Source organism: Boleophthalmus pectinirostris, unplaced genomic scaffold, assembly GCF_026225935.1.
Source record: "Boleophthalmus pectinirostris isolate CB_2022bp ecotype Guang Dong unplaced genomic scaffold, ASM2622593v1 HiC_scaffold_18, whole genome shotgun sequence".
In the NCBI taxonomy this organism is placed as follows: Eukaryota; Metazoa; Chordata; class Actinopteri; order Gobiiformes; family Gobiidae; genus Boleophthalmus; species Boleophthalmus pectinirostris.
In genome coordinates, this window is record NW_026571133.1 from 7361880 (window position 1) to 7379039 (window position 17160).

The 17160-nt window shown below is 36.5% G+C and overlaps 1 protein-coding gene across 2 annotated transcripts in view; it reads right to left on the reverse strand.

The window, feature by feature from the left end:
* chchd3a (coiled-coil-helix-coiled-coil-helix domain containing 3a) overlaps window positions 1-17160 on the reverse strand; it is a 305052-nt gene that overhangs the window by 261239 nt on the left and 26653 nt on the right. For both annotated transcript variants that reach the window (XM_020940968.2, XM_020940967.2), the window contains exon 4: window positions 7798-7891. In XM_020940968.2, the coding sequence (XP_020796627.2) occupies window positions 7798-7891 (94 nt within the window). The remainder of the gene's footprint in view (window positions 1-7797; window positions 7892-17160) is intronic.

Below are 17160 nucleotides of genomic sequence, written 5' to 3' on the forward strand. Positions count from 1 at the left end.
TTTGTGAGCTCAAGAGTTTGGTAAACTTGTTATGTTGCTTATGCTATGTGTTACGTTAACAGTCTGTTGTTCTTTATTCTGTTGTTATTACTGTAACTTGCCTTTTAAGATGAAATGTCGGTTCCCGGTCTCTGATTTTATAAAATAAATTTCTCCCAAAAAGTGTGACTTACATATGTTTTTTTTCTTCTTCATTATGCATTTTTGGCTGGTGCATCTTATGCTCCAGAGCGACTTGTTGTCCAGAAAATACAGTAAGTAACAAAGGAGCAAAAGATATCTTAGTCAGAAACCAAACAAGTAAACATTAATATGCGTTTATCCATAAATCTTCACAGCATCAGTGTCTGTTCTACTGATTATTGATGTGGATTTTTACTTGTGACGAAACAATCTGGGCAAACTGTATTTTTGAGGTGAGACGAGATAACTCTGTACTAATGGATTAATGAAACAATAATTTAATAATAATAATTGCTATGTTGATTCAATTCACAATTTAAAGTCTTCTTAAACGTGCACTGCATACATTTTCTGGTGGAGAGTCCATTACCTACTTGTATCCTTGGAGATGTTAATGCTTTGCCTAGAATGTTCCATGGTATAACATTGGCATTTATTCATTACGGGTGTTGCTATTGCTCAGAAACAGAATAATTGCTTCTGTGAATTGGGGCGACTCTCCACAGATCTGAATTGTAATGTAGCGGAGTGCGGTAGCCCGATTGTCTCTTTGTGATGGATACGTTTAATCTACACTGATTAAACATTACCTGAAGGCAAGAAAAAAAGACTATGATTTCAGTTAATGATAAAAGAGGGTGTAATTTTGAAGCACTTGCACTGACCAGGCATCAATAAACAATGGGAGACGCTTGTCCACACAAAAACAAGAGGCAGAGGTAAAAACCATCAATAACACATGATTTCTTTCTTTCTTTCCTTTCTTGTGTCTAAAATAGCAGCATAGATCAAAGCTGATCAATGCTAATACTGGCCGCTAAATGTAGAGGAGCTTCTTTCCCGTACAGTTTAAGGGAGCATGTAGAAAATAATAAGAGTTGCTCGTTCACTAGTACATCATCGAGGGCGATTATAGAGGGATCAAGGCTCAATTGCTCAACATTATGGTATGTGCACCTGCTTCTTGGAGCTCAAACGGGTGGAATATGGAGATGACAATTGAACAAATGTATGAAAAGGCAAGAAAAAGTAAATTACTACCAGCTAGACAGATCAATCATGCTCTTTCTTTCCCCGAGGTCGCTCCCATTGGTATTAGCAACAGGTTTGATTGACAGCACTGCTAAGCAAAGGGGCATCACCATAAAACTATAATAAAATCTGGAAGCTGAATCCAAGATGGCGTTGTTTGTTTTCAATGGCCTGTGCTCATTGTAGCCTGATTCATCAGCCGGTTTTACTTCGTTTCACTTCGTACAAACTGCCTGACCTCGCAGCCTTAGATTTCGTTCACTCGACGGTAGCTGGGTACTTTTTATCATTTAACCAGCCACTGCTATTTGGTCGTGACGTATGTAATGTGTAAATAGTATATTAAGCTCTTCCCAAATCCTGTAGGAAGAAGAGCAATAATGTCTTTTCCCTTGATGAAACTCACCAAACATTCTCTTTGTTCCGGCTTTAAATCCTCAATCTCAAGAATTTTTGTCAACACTGAATATGTTTATCACTCTTCACTGATTGGCTGGTGCCCGAACTTGCACTTCACGGATTTTTGCGAACCGTCTATTGTATTTTGATTCCTGATCTAGTCGCTGGAGAGAAATGAAATTGAGCGGAGGCACTAGGTGGCGCAAACCTGGCTATGCTTATTGGCGCATGGGCCCCAAAAAAGTTTTCAGTTCCGCATTTACTTCCCCAGTACGGGCAAGCTCCTCCCATCCATGTGACGTCTGTAATATGCACGGTGTGGGGTGTTTGGACCAATCAGAGCGAGAGCTGCTACAGCAAAGCTAGTGTGGCTCAGAGCGGGGTTAGGCTAAGTCTTACAAAACTAACTTTTAGGCACTTTGAGTTAGAAGTTTATTTGGACCTTTATATTTTCATTTTCATTTTTTGGTCTGCATTAAAGTGATCTGGTATTATATCTAATAAGTAAAATAAGACATTTGATGAAATTTCTCTCTTCATAATTGTCTCGATTTCGTCCCTGATCCCGTTCCAATCCTCTAAGATAACAGGACAGTCCCAAAGGATGTGTGTGTAGTCGCCGATCTTTCCACACTTTCTCCAACATAATGCTGCTGAATGGTCTTTAAAAAATCTAGAAATTACAAATGGGGTATGAAAAAGTTTATGTTGTGAAAATAGAAAAGAATCCCTACAGAATCCAATGTTCGTGAAAGTTGTAGATGCCCTATCAGCCGAACACGGGCAGTTTAAATTCCCAAAAAATCCATTGTGCTTCTATGGAAGAATTCTTTTTAGGCCCAAGCTTCCTGGAGCTGCAGTACCTGGAGCGGCCACTAGTCTGTCTCGAGCCGGGACAGAGGGGGAATGCCTTATCCAGTTTTTATGATAGATTAATGGGCGTTACCTTCAGCAGCCTCGCTCCGGATTGGCTCTTTGGCTCCAATTATACTCATGATCGAAATTCCAAATATAAGACTGCCTCAGAATTTGCTCCTGCACGCCTTGGTGAGCTTCATTTGACTGACATCATGTTACAACCCAGTGCTACGGACAAAGGAAAGTAACACAAACCAGATATGATGTAAAGTAAACGGCTTTTATAAAGTGAATGTAAGTAAGTAAAATAACAAAACTTTGATAAATCAGAATTTTCAAAGTTAAATAAACAACTCCTAAAATGGGGTAAATTAACAACAAACAATAACGATAACGACCCCTACAGACCGAATAAGCACACACTTTACAATAACAAAAGAGAGGCCGCCAGGAGGGACAGACGCACAGCACTTTTATTGGTGGAGGCGATGGACGTGTAGGGAAGGGATTGGAGGAACGGGACGTCAATCCTCCAACCACAGCACAATGGAAACGTCGGAACCAGCCCACAGCGACGGAACCACAGCCCACCAGTCAGATGTCAGGTACCACACAGGACATGCAAATATGGAAGGTACACGCGGTAAAACAATGCGGCGTTGCGGAGCCGTAACACATCACAATACCCTTTATAGTCTTTGTCACTTTATAGGCGAGTTTCATTGTTGACAAAAGCGCGCGTTGCATGCTGGGAATTATTTTGGTCGGCGGCAAGAAACACTAATTCAACATGACGGACGGAGCGAGAAAACACGTAAAGGGTATTGATCCCGGTTATTTATCCACTCTAACGGCAGAGGACCCAAGACCATTTGACCAGAAATTGGTCATAAGCATCGATGGAGCCAAATCACCCTTTTCAACCCCTACAAAAGGTGGACCAAACCAAACTTCTGGTCAGAATCGCCAACTACCTGGACTAAATATTCACTTCAGCGATATCCACAATAGGAGGGTTTCAGTCACGTGATCACGATGATGCTCGAATTTGAGGTGGAGGGCAGGAAGTGAAGACAAACACGGCTCTGGAGAACACAGATATGGAGAAGAGTTCTTATTGTAAGGATTTAGAGCCAGTAGCGAGGCAAAAGTACGAGCAGTTAGTCGACAAATATATTGGACGTGACCCCATCTTATTGAAAATGAGAGAATTTTCAACCGAAGTAAAAGATTTGTCGACAATCAAGGCAGAGGATATCACAAATTATTTAGCTCTTCAGACATCGTTCTACACCAGACAACAGATGAAGGCAAAGTACAAAAGTTTGGAGGAATATAACTTTTTTTGTCAGTGGATGGGTCCTCAACCTTGGTGCAAAATGCCTAAATGATGATTATCGATTTGTCTTCGCCAGGGTGAGTGTTTCTCTTATTTTATGTGTATAGACTGTTATGGGAAAAACTGCAGTGTATCGGCAGTGATCTCTATCTAAACTATTTAATGTCAACAAATCTCGTTAGCCGTTAGTCGTTAATGATTTGTTTATGTTTAGGTAAACCACAAAAAACAATTTAGCTTTGTAACAAACCTTTGTCGAAGTGGTCACTGCAGACACGAACATTTGCGGATTCTGCTCCTCCCGACCGCAAACAGGTTTGTAATCCACTTTGTTCTGTCAGCTTTTCCCATTTCTGACCTTTGTGGACGACTATCTTCGGTACTGTAAAAAAATCGCTTTTCCTTCTCTCGGTTAGAACAATTAGCACAGCCGTAAACTACACAACACATCGGCATTTTCCTCCAGTCAGTTCACTTCCTGCCCTCCATCTGATTTTGCGTGCTGACAAACGTAGCCCTGTGACGTCACGTGAAACCCAGATATTACTTGGTGGAAACTCCTGGGCCATTCACAGCAGAAAAGATGAAAGCCTCCAAGAGTCTTCGACGTTTGCTCTGCGAATCTTTAAAAGCCATTTAATTCGCCGTTAGCGGTTCTTTTCACTCAGAATACGAAAAAGACATTTTCCTTCTTCCGTGCTTCTATTTGTGCATCCGATAATGCAGCAGGAATTTACCATTATCGGGGATAAATACGCGAGGTTACGCACTGTGTTTGACCGCTATCGTGTTTCTTGCCTCCGACCAAAACATTTCCCAGCATGCAACGCGGGCTTTTAATAACAATGACGTCAGTTGAAACTTGCCTATATAGACTTTATTCAGCCTGTGGTTCAGGCTCGACTGGGCTCTCTGGTCTTTTTCTGTCAGGCCAAAGCTGGCGCACTCTCAGACAGCAGTAACATTGACAGCATCTAGTGGTGATACGTGAGAATGCACTTAATACCACTATTTGTACTGATATAGATCTATTTAGTAAAGGTCCAACCATTTTTTTTTTTTTTTTTATAAATCCCTGCTTTTCTACAACCCAATATACAATAATAAATAGCTCATCTCCTGAAGAAACCTAAGCAAAAGTCAAGTATACTTCGTACAAGAACAAGTCTGTTTCTTCATCAGACCAGGCTAATAGATCACCCACTCAACGCCCAGGAAATTACCACAGAACGGCGCCCTCCTTTGCCAGGCGTGATTAATTGATCCACAGACACAGATAGGAGGAGGAAGAGGAGGAGGAAGAAGAGGAGGAGGAGGAGGAGTGGGTAGGAAAAGTGCTGATGCGCTTCGGAAGAGAGAAGTGAAGATTGGAAAACACAGTGGGGATCGGAAAGACTGCTCTGACCTTTTTGACTATTAATGAGAGCGGAATGCGGTAACACGGGGAAATGTCCTTGGTTTTTCTAATGCGAAACAGGAAGTGACACCGGCGCACTACCTGGATCCAATCTATCACTAGCCTCAACTGAACAGAGAGGCAGAGAAGAAAAGGGTAAAAGAGGCAGATTAATGGACAACTTTGAAAACTTACAAATAAAGTTACACACTGGTGGTGCAACTACAACAAGTGCACGACAAATTAAAGGTCTTATATTACGCAAAATTGACTCTTGTGAGCTTTTAGTCATGTTATAATGTTATTACCTCATCAAAAATGTACCTGGATTGTGTTTTGTTTCATTCACACATGTTTGAATAATCCTTCTCAGGCTCAAAATGCTCTGTTCCACCTTGTGATGTCACGAAGCTGTAGTTTTTAAGTTAACAGAGACTTTTTTTTTTACCGAGTGTTTTCCATTTGAGAGAAGATACCTCTGCCACCACTCCACAGTGTTAGTATTATTTAATTTCATTTTATTTACATTAAGTTAATTACAGCAAATAATTTAATTCCTTTATTTAGACTTATATTCTAATTTGGGTGCACACATTTTAGTTAATATACGTCTGAATTATTTACTGACACTTGTTCTTTTTGTTTGTTTGAGTGGTTATTTTCTTTATTATACATATTTGCCTTCTTGTTACTTTGAGTAAGTTAATTTTTTATTTTTGCCTTCAGCCTTTTTAAACTTTTATTTTTAATGTATTTTATTTATATATTTATTTATTTATGCATGTATTTATGTATGCATGTAATAATAATATGTATGCATGTATTATTATTATTATTATTATTATTATTATTATTATTATATTTATTTGACTGGTTTTATTATTTTCAGACTAGTATGGTTAAATCTGAGCATTTACTTTATCATTTTATTATTGTGGTTATTAGTATGTATTTGTGCAGCACTTTGGAAACTGTTATTTGTGCTATATAAATAAAGTGGATTGGTTTGGATAAAGTTAGTAGTTTTAGTTAATTATTTAGTGTAATTCTCCTCTCTTGTGTTCAGTTTTAGTTGGTCCTCATATATTTAAACACCGTTGTCTGGTTGGGTTAGTTTTGTTCTGTTCAGTTTTGAGTTTTTTGTTAATGATTTACCTAATCTGAGCCTTTGTTAAATGATTTTTTTTTTTTGACTTTATTAAATTTAAACTTATTTTTATACCTTGCCTTTTCTGTTTGATCCACTGCACCGGGTTTGTACATTAAACATGTGTGAATGAAACAAAACACAACTCCAGGTCTGTTTGTGATGAGGAAACAACATTACAACAACACAACACAGATCAGAAAATAGCGTAACATGGGCCCTTTAAGAACGCAGAAGACGACAGTACTCAAGGATGTCCTTGTGAAGCCAGACCCAGGCCTCTAGACATATTTCATGATTAGCTGGTAATGGTAATGTTAGAGTTGGCATATAAATCATACTTGAAGCATCCAAGTAGCTTACATCACTTTTCACTTGTCATCTCAAAGTTTAAATGCTGCAGTTTCTTGTTTGTTTTTCATAGTAAGGTTTTTGAGAACGCTTCAATCCCCATTCTGGTAATTGTAGATAATAGGGGTGTAACGATATCCAAGTCTCATGATACGATATCGTCACGGTATGAACCTCACGGGACGATATTTATTGCGATATCGTGGGGAGGCTCACGATTAGGGATGTAACAATATCCAAATCTGCCGATACGATATTTTCACGATACACATCTCGCGGTACGATATTTATTGCGATATTTTGTGGAGGATAACAAAACTGAATACTGTACGCTACTTTTTCCTCTTAAAATGCCTTGACAAGACTTAATCCAAAGAACTAAGACTTAAAAGTGCTTAGAACTGTTTTTTTTTCTTGTAGTCTGCACCAAAATGGAGCAAAGGATCATGGGCTATGTAGTTCCCTCTGTCTTTTTTTAGCTATTGTTGCACCATAACTCTTAATTTAATCAAAGACTTGTAATTTGATATATTGTGATGGTCCACGATATTATTGTGAGAACTTTTATGATATGATATCACAATATTTCAAGTAATTGTTTCATCCCTAGTAGATAATATCATTTCCATCACAAAACAATAATAGTGACTTTAATTATTTGACCACAAAACCTTCAGTCCCACTCAAATAATCAAAGTATTTCTAGTTTCAAAGTTAGAATCAAACTGTTAAACCAGACTGACTCTTAACTAGGGTTTTCAAAAGTATCGAAAATACTCATTTGAGCAGGTATCAATACTAAAAAGAGTCACAATCACAGGAGACCTACCTGGAAGACTGAGGGATTACACAGATATAACATCACATGGTAACTATAAAGAAAGTACTACGATTTATGTTGAAATGTTGAAAGTCACATTCTATTGTCTAAAGAAAAAGCATTTTTATTATCATCGTGTTACTGATATTGAAGTGGAGTTTGAAATTTTAGTGTTGTGACGACCACTTCCAATCATCTATTATCAAACCACACAAATATTTGCGTTTGCCATGTTTCAAATGTAAAGTGTGTAGTGTTATTATGTGTATTACCAGGCTTGCAGCTCCTGTTCTGCCTTGGCTCGGTCCTTCTGCTGCTCTTTACTCAGCTCCTCTGTGATCTTCTTCTTCAGGGCCTCTTCGTCCACTGGAACAAAAAGAAACATATTTTAATAAATGAAGACGCAAGATGAGCTCACAGAGAAATAAAGTGGGTGAGTGGGTGAGATTGAGAAGAACTATTAGGCCATTGAAATTATTTGGGATTATTCCAATATCAGTTTTCAGTTTAGTTTGTTTTCTTTTCACAACTTCATTTTTATTTTTTTACTTCTTGATACTCAATGTTTTGTTTATATCTAAAACAGGGCAGGGCAATATGGAGTTTCAATTCGAAACATGATCTTATCCCTGTGACAATTTGCTTTTTTTGGTAAAAGCTCCAAAATCTCAATTGTGGTTCCCTGCTTTTCTGTTTAGTACAGCTTTATGGCAGGGGTGTACAATTTTATTATTATTTTTTTTTAATCAAGGGCCTTATATCAAAACATAGACAAAGCAGAGGGCAGATCTAGGACAGACTGATGGTCGATACAGTGAATAATTCAAAATATGTGCATTTATAACAGGGTAAAATGAGCCACTCGACCTTTTTTCATACTATAGATCCTCAATAGGACACCCTAAATATTCGATTATCAAGGTAGATTTTCAAAAAACCTGTCGTGAAAAGTACTGCCATGGACCAATGGACCAATTCCCCTTGAAGCCTGAAGTCCAAGAAAATTGGTCTGAGGACTGCATTTGGTCCCAGAGCCACAGTTTGGACATTTGGACACTTTAGACCACCCACTCCTCCTATTGGTCAGCCTCGGTCATGCTCTGAGTGAGTGACAGGTGGATTTAACCAATCAGACTGAAGAGTAAACTTTAAGACAGCAGTCGGCTTTAGTTGGCAGACCACAGACAGTATATATAAATGGACATAGGTAACCCGCTAACCATTGCATTCTTAATAGGAAGTGTTCACGGAGGCGCTTCTGGCTCCATCGACTCTGGCTCCAATAGATTTTACACTGAAAAAACATCACCGCTCTCTTTTTAACTGCTGCTGTGAGCCTCGTTAAATTGTTCGTATATATCGACATAGGACCTCATTTCCTCGTGAGCCAGAGTGTTGGAGACGTGTGGAGACACTTTTTTAAATATTCCATCCAGTCCTTGTATTTGCAGAGGTCACTGGTGCTAGACTAGTGCATGTCAATGGTCATAGTTATCCTGCCGCTAAAAACAGTCTTACCCACTCCACAAAACACCCGAAACAAATATATTATTACACCAAACTGTCGATGTAAATGTCTGTGTCGATAGAATAATGTTTGAAATAATACTAACCTTGCATCGCATGAATCGTCGCATGTTGAGGGACTATTTTCTCATATATCAGTCCGCCGCTGCCAAACTTTCTATCAGGAAGTACAACTCGCTGCTGCTGCTCAGACATAAATCCTTCAAATGCAAGGTTGGTTTTACTTCTAAAATTATTTTATCAACACAGACACTTACATCAATAGTCTGGTGTAACAATAGTTTTGCTTCAAGTGTTTTGTGGAGTGGGTAAGACGGTTTTTAGTGGCAGGATAACTATGGCCATTGACATGCACTAGTCTAACACCAGCGACCTCTGAAAATACAAGGACTGGATGGAATATTTTAAAAAGCGTCTCCACACGTCTCCAACACTCTGGCTCACTAGGAAATGAGGCCCTATGTCCAAAATTCCAGACTGTCCCTTTAACCCGCTCAACATGATCCTGGTGTTTATATTTCGCCGATGTGTACGTAAATAAATTCCTATTCCTAATATGGATCTGGCTTCAAAATCACGAGCTTCGATGAGCTTCATTTGACTGGAGATGGACACCACTGGCAACGTCACACTCCCTTTGTCCACTTCTTTATACGGTTTATGTTAAGATACTAAGAAGACACGAATCCACCAATAATCTAAAACAATAACTGCGCTATTATCAATTTTCAATTTCTGTTCCCCCGTGCAACTCCTTTGATTTGTTGAGCTACGCGCGGCGCATTCTTTGTTCTCGCTTCGCCACTACACTTGGCCTTGAGGCTCGCATTAGCACTACATAGGTGTGTTGGTGGAGATGTAACTGTCAAAATGACTCGTAAACAACCATCAGAAAATATCCCCAGTATTAAAGTGAAATATCTCCCTTCAGTGGTGTCCAAAACATCACCCCATCCGGCTATATTCACGACATGTGTGACTGCGTGTCTCCAGCGCTCCATCTTGGCAGGTAATTAAGCATGAAAGTAAAGATGCCATGGCCCAAACGTGCTCTGAAAACGCAAGGAGAACGCAGTGGAGCTGGCTATGGGGGGGGGGAGTGTCTGCTAGTGTCAAGATTACTCTGTCATTGCATTAGTTAGATGGGATAATCCCTATTGTCAAGGTCTATTATTAACTGGTAATGCTCGGTAAATGCAGGTCCAGCTAAAAGGGGTAAAACGCCAGCACCAAAAACCTAATTCCCGGTGAAATGACATTAACAATAGGTGGACAGAAAGCAATGCATTTCTGAGTAGACACATTAACGCCAATGCGCGACACAAAATAGCACATGGCAAGACTCATTACAGCAATTATTTCCCAAGAGTCCGTTCTGATACTCCGTGGTGGAACGTAATGAAGTAAAAGTAGTAAAGTATTGTACTTAAAGGTCCTATATTACTCAAAATTGACTCTTAAACCATGTTACCTCATCTACAACATACCTGGAGTTGAAGTTTTGTTTCATTCACACATGTTTGAGTAACACTGCATTATTAATCCGTCTACTAGTTTTCATGTTATCAGCTGCCTTTTACCTTCAGTAAGAGAGAGTAGAGATTGGCAACTCCAGCGCTGAAATGATCCAAATGATTCTTGTGAAGGTGTATGGAGTTTAAAAACACAGTGGAGTACTTTTTGTATGTACCACATGACATCACAAGGTGGAACAGAGTGAAATCGGGTTAAATATGCATGATTTCTGTGATAGATGTTACTACATTTTAAGCTTTATTAGTAGGGATGTAACAATAACAAAAATATCGTGATATTTTATCGTCAAAGTTCTCACAATAATATCATGGACCATCACAATATATCGAATTACAAGTCTTGCTGCTTAAATTAAGACATATGGTGCAGCAATAGCTAAAAAAAAAAGACAGAGGGAACTACATAGACCATGATCCTTTGCTCCATTTCAGTGAGACTACAAGAAGAAATAACAGTTCTAAGCACTTTTTAGTCTTAGTTCTCTGGATTAAGAAAAAGTAGCACAGTAACAGTTTTGTTAGACTCCACAAAATATCGCAATAAATATCGTACCGTGAGGTTCATACCGTGACAATATCATATCATGACACTTGGATATTGTTACACTCCTACTTATTAGATCTCAAAATCTGTGCAAAACACTTCAGTATGGCATTAAACCTTTATATCTACATTAGGGGTGTGCAAAAATATCAAAATATTGATATATCGTATCGTTAAAAGTAATGATACAGTATCGATATCATGGGCTGCTGTATCGATATATCGTCAAGAGTAGGGGCTGGGTAACATTAAGAAGTTGCCGATACGATACATAACTCGATAAAAAGGCCATGATACGATATGTTTTTTGATACAGTGAGCTTTCGATTTGATACGATATATTTTAAATCAATTCGATATAGTTCAGCAAAAAAAGTGAAAATCATGGCTGTGATACTAAAAGTCCACTAAGTTTGTGCAAAGTCAATAATAAAAAACACCCATTTTACTCAAAACTAAAAATTACTCTTGGTGATATATCATTACAGCGGCCCCGATATCGATACTGTATCATCAAATTAAACAATACGATATATCAATATTTCAATATTTTTGCACAGCCCTAGTCAAGAGGATTTTTTGGTATATTTTACTGAATTATTTTGTTACAGTGCTACAGTTTTGTTGCTTGTTTAGATGAAGGAAACACATTTGACATTTTCACAGTTTTAATGATTAAAATGTTTGTGTTTTATATTAAATTTGCACAAGAAGTGGTTTAACAAACACTTTTACTATCACAGCCATGATTTAGCCTTTACTTTTTATTCAACCGTATTGATTAGATTTTAAATATATCATATCGAATCGAATCGAAAGCTCACTGTATCGAGGTATGTATCGTATCGGCAACTTCTGAACGATACTCAGCCCTAATCTTCACGGAGACCAAACCAGACCAAATTACAGGTCAGATTTGTGTGTTTTCTAGGTATTTTTGAGCTCTAAAACCACCTGTAATTGAATAAATATAAGGTAGAGCCGTTTAATGTCACACTGTGGAACATTCCAGGCAAAGCAATGGCATGTCCCTAGAAAAAAAGCAGGTGATGGACCCCAGAAAATAAGTTACACCTTTACACCTTTAAGTAACAAAATTGAGTTCTTTTTCCGCTGATATTAACATTGACCAAACCTTTCAACACGAGTACACTGTTTTTTTTGTTTTTTTTTTTTTCGATATAAACCTCACCAAAAAACGACTGGGATTTCAGAAGCGCTATCTATTCTATTTTTGTTTGTTTGCTATTTCACATCAACAACTTAATCCAATTACAGTGAGTTTTCCTATAGCGAGCCCAAAGCCAAACACGCAACATTTGAAATCTATATTCACAGCTTCTTAAAACCCCCTTTAGCAGAGAAGAAAGTAAAAAGTTTTGGGGTAGAGAGTGTTTTTCTTATTAAAAACAATTCTTGCCTTTAAATTACGTTTGCTCACACGAGTGGCGGCCGCGTTCTTTGATCAGCGCAGCAAAATTAAGCCTTTTCAATTCCATCTGAGCAACCAAGAAAAACCCCACAGCAGAAAGAAGGAAGAAAATGCAACTTCTGGCACGATTTGGGTCGAAGATACTCCATTTAAGAAGTAGAATATATTATGTTTTTGTATACTCTTCACCCCGCTCCCTTTTCGAACATGGCAAATGGAAGAAGAAAACGAAAAAGCTCAAAACTGATCGATTTAGAATAGTTTTTAATGTCTAACCTGCTTTATTACCATATCTATATGTCTGATTACTCGTTTTTTGTTTGTTTTTTTTTGTTTTTTGTTTTTCTTTAATGTATGTATGTACCCTTTTTAATTGTATTCTTTGTACGGCTTCTTTCAGTGTTTAAGAAAGTGCTATATAAAGACAATTTGTTTAGTTTAGTTTAGGGTTTAGTTTTAGTTTAGTTTAGGTTTAGTTTAGTTTAGTTTAAGGTTTAGTTTTAGTTTAAGTTTAGTTTAGTTTTAGTTTAAGGTTTAGTTTTTGTTTAAGGTTTAGTTTAGGGTTTAGTTTAAGGTTTAGTTTAGTTTAAGATTTAGTTTTAGTTTAAGGTTTAGTTTTAGTTTAGTTTAAGGTTTAGTTTAAGGTTTAGTTTTAGTTTAAGGTTTAGTTTAAGGTTTAGTTTTAGTTTAAGGTTTAGTTTAGGGTTTAGTTTTAGTTTAGTTTAAGGTTTAGTTTTAGTTTAGTTTAAGGTTTAGTTTTAGTTTAAGGTTTAGTTTAGGGTTTAGTTTAGTTTAAGATTTAGTTTTAGTTTAAGGTTTAGTTTTAGTTTAAGGTTTAGTTTAAGGTTTAGTTTAGTTTAAGATTTAGTTTTAGTTTAAGGTTTAGTTTTAGTTTAGTTTAAGGTTTAGTTTAAGGTTTAGTTTTAGTTTAAGGTTTAGTTTTAGTTTAAGGTTTAGTTTAGGGTTTAGTTTAAGGTTTAGTTTAGTTTAAGGTTTAGTTTAAGGTTTAGTTTAAGGTTTAGTTTTAGTTTAAGGTTTAGTTTAAGGTTTAGTTTAAGGTTTAGTTTAAGGTTTAGTTTAAGGTTTAGTTTTAGTTTAAGGTTTAGTTTAGGGTTTAGTTTAAGGTTTAGTTTAGTTTAAGGTTTAGTTTAGGGTTTAGTTTAAGGTTTAGTTTAGTTTAAGGTTTAGTTTAAGGTTTAGTTTTAGTTTAAGGTTTAGTTTAAGGTTTAGTTTAGGGTTTAGTTTAAGGTTTAGTTTAGTTTTAGGTTTAGTTTAGGATTTAGTTTTAGTTTAAGGTTTAGTTTTAGTTTAGTTTAAGGTTTAGTTTAAGGTTTAGTTTAAGGTTTAGTTTAAGGTTTAGTTTTAGTTTTAGTTTAAGGTTTAGTTTAAGGTTTAGTTTAAGGTTTAGTTTAAGGTTTAGTTTTAGGTTTAGGTTTAGTTTAAGATTTAGTTTTAGTTTAAGGTTTAATTTAGTTTACGGTTTAGTTTAGTTTAAGGTTTAGTTTTACTTTAAGTTTTAGTTTAAGGTTTAGTTTTAGTTTAATTTAAGGTTTAGTTTAAAGTTTAGTTTAGGTTTTAGTTTTAGTTTCAGTTCCAGTATAGTTCATAAAATCAAACATACAAAGAGAATGTCCGGAGCATCATAACAATTCTGTATCATCATTCACACTCAGTTCTCTCAGCATCTTAAAAACATCATCCTTATCAAAATCATCATTCAGTTCCTTCACTCCAGAACACCAGAGGTCAGGGTTAGGGCAGAAAGAGTAAGAAAATGCAATGTCTGGAATGATTTGTGTTGAAGATACTGCACTAACACATAAAAAAAGTAGAATATATTATGTGTTTTTGTATACCGAAAAGCACAGTGCATTTAGAAGTGCTGATTCTTAAGTAGGGCAGCAATGCAATTTATCGCAATCAAAACAAAATTACAAATTGAACAACTATTACCATTAGAATGTAAATGCATTTTTTGGATTATGGGTTAAACAAAGGTTTTAGCTTGTCTTATTTGTTTCCAGTAAATTTTTAAGTAGGATATTTATGGTTTTTTAGCCATAGAGATGCAAGTATTTGATATTAAACAGGTATCAACAGTGTTGGGGAGTAACAGATTACATGTAAAGGAGTTACGTAATCAGAGTACAAATTATGAGTAACTGTATTCAGTTACAGTTACTGTTTTAATGAGTGGTAATTAGATTACAGTTACTTTGTTGAAGTAAATGGATTACACGGTGGTATTTTCCTGTTTTCACAATTTGGGCTATATCCCTTTTTTTTTTTTTTTGGTAATTCCACTCATTGCCAGACACTAAACCAGGACAAAATCAGGATTGAACCAGGACTGAACCTAGATCTAAACCAGGTCTAAACTAGATCTAAACCAGGACTAAAACCAGGTCTAAACCAGGTCTAAACCAGGACTAAAAACAGGTCTAAACCAGGCCTAAACAGGACTAAAAACAGGTCTAAACCAGGGCTAAAACCAGGTCTAAACCAGGACTAAACCAGGTCTAAACCAGGTCTAAACCAGGCCTAAACCAGGCCTAAACCAGGCCTAAAAACAGGTCTAAAACAGGTCTAAAACCAAGGCTAAAACCAGGGCTAAAACCAGGGCTAAAACCAGGTCTAAACCAGGTCTAAACCAGGACTAAAACAGGACTAAAACAGGATTTAACAGGACTAAATCATACATCCTCCTCTTCTATTGATAATATTTTTAATACGGTTAAGGAAAGTCTGGGTTTTTTACTTTCTTTTAGCAGACAAAACATCTTATGTGAAGATTTCCTCGTCTTTGCTTCTTAACAGAAAATCAAGTAATCCAAAGTATTCAGATTACGTTACTCACTTTAAGTAATTTAATGGATTACGTTACAAACTACATTTTGGGGTATGTAATCTGTAATCTGTAGGGGAATACATTTTAAAAGTAACCTTCCCAACACTGGGTATCAAGTGTCAACAAATTCTCTAAAAATGTACAACTGCTTACATTTGTCAGTCCAGGAAGATCAGTTTCCAAAGTGCAGCACAGAAATGGAGACAGCAAAATTAAAAAAACTAATAATATGAAAAACAATATGATACTTATTAAAATATGTCAAGCAAAAAACAATAGGATTAATTAAAAAAAAAAAAAAAAGAAGATGAAACAGTGACTCACACTGTGTTAAAAGAGAATAAAAGTGGGTTGATGTATGCAAATGTGAACATAAACTTTTAATATAATGGCCTGTTTGTTGAATGCAGTTGCTTGGTTCACTTTTGTTGCTTGATTACTTAAATAATACTAAATATAATACATCACGACATGTTTAAGTTTTAGTTTTGGGAGTTAAACTTTTCTTTTTTTTGAACTTCTTTCGCTGTCAACTCAACATAAGTAAGTTTTATATATCTGGACAGTTCAATATATGAAAGTCCAGATGAAATGTAAAAGCAGTTCTCGGGGTCAAAACCAGTCCGCTATGCTCTTTTTAACTATCATGAACCCAGAAATCTGTTGCAGGCGAGGAGGGATAGGAGTCGTAAGCACTGCAGTGAAGCTCAGACTCTGTTTTGGCTCCTGAACGTTGTGAAATGTGCTTAAAAATAACAGAAAATGTAGACATAATGTGAATCGTTAAATGCTACACACTTACTCCAAACTAGAGATGCACTTTTTCAGTTCCAGTAACGATTCTGACAGAGGTTTAAGTAAATACTGATACCTGATACAAGTGCAAAGACTGAAAACAACATTAATTTCCTAAAAAAAATGTAATTAAATAAGACAAAACTGCTCAAAATGTGTCATGTAGCTGTTATTTATCTCTCAAGTAACTACAGAACTGCTTTGTGTACATAAAAGTTCAAATACTGTGACTTTCTGAGCCCACTATGACCAGTAAATAGTCTTCTAACATCATTGTATATGTCCAGTCAGGATATCGAATGAACCGATAATTGGAAGCTGATATCCGATCCTTTTTCAGTAATTTTTCAGTACCAATATCTGATACCAGTATCTACGGATGGGACAAGATCTCGTGCCAAAAGATCTCACGAGAGAAAATTGACATTTTTTTTCCCCCTGAATTTATCTTGACTTGTATGACTCACCAGCTCTTAACTCTTTTTTTTTATCCAAATTGAGAAGTTGTAGTTCCCAAAAGCAGTATTACAATGACCACGAAGGTGTAAAATAAATAAAAATAAAAATCTTTTCTTGTCTCGTCTCAAGAAAACTGTGTCATTTCCCACCTAGTACCAGTATCACATCGGTGCATCCTTCAAACTGCATTTATTAGGTTAATCTGACAGTAAATGTGTGCAGAAGACTATGGTAGACTACTTTATCCACTTACTTTGGCATTTGTGAAACTCAATACTTGGGAAACTTGTACTGAGTAGTTAATAGATCATCTTTCAAATGTTAATGCTCTCAAACTTTTCACACCAAGTGCCAAAGAAAGAAACTTTCTGAGTGCCATCAAATCTAAACCAGGTCTATAACAGGACTATTCCAAGTCTAATCTAGAGCTAGGTGTTAGGTGGTGTCCACATCACAAAGTTTTTTTGGTTGAAGTTTTTATTTGTTTTGGCCTTT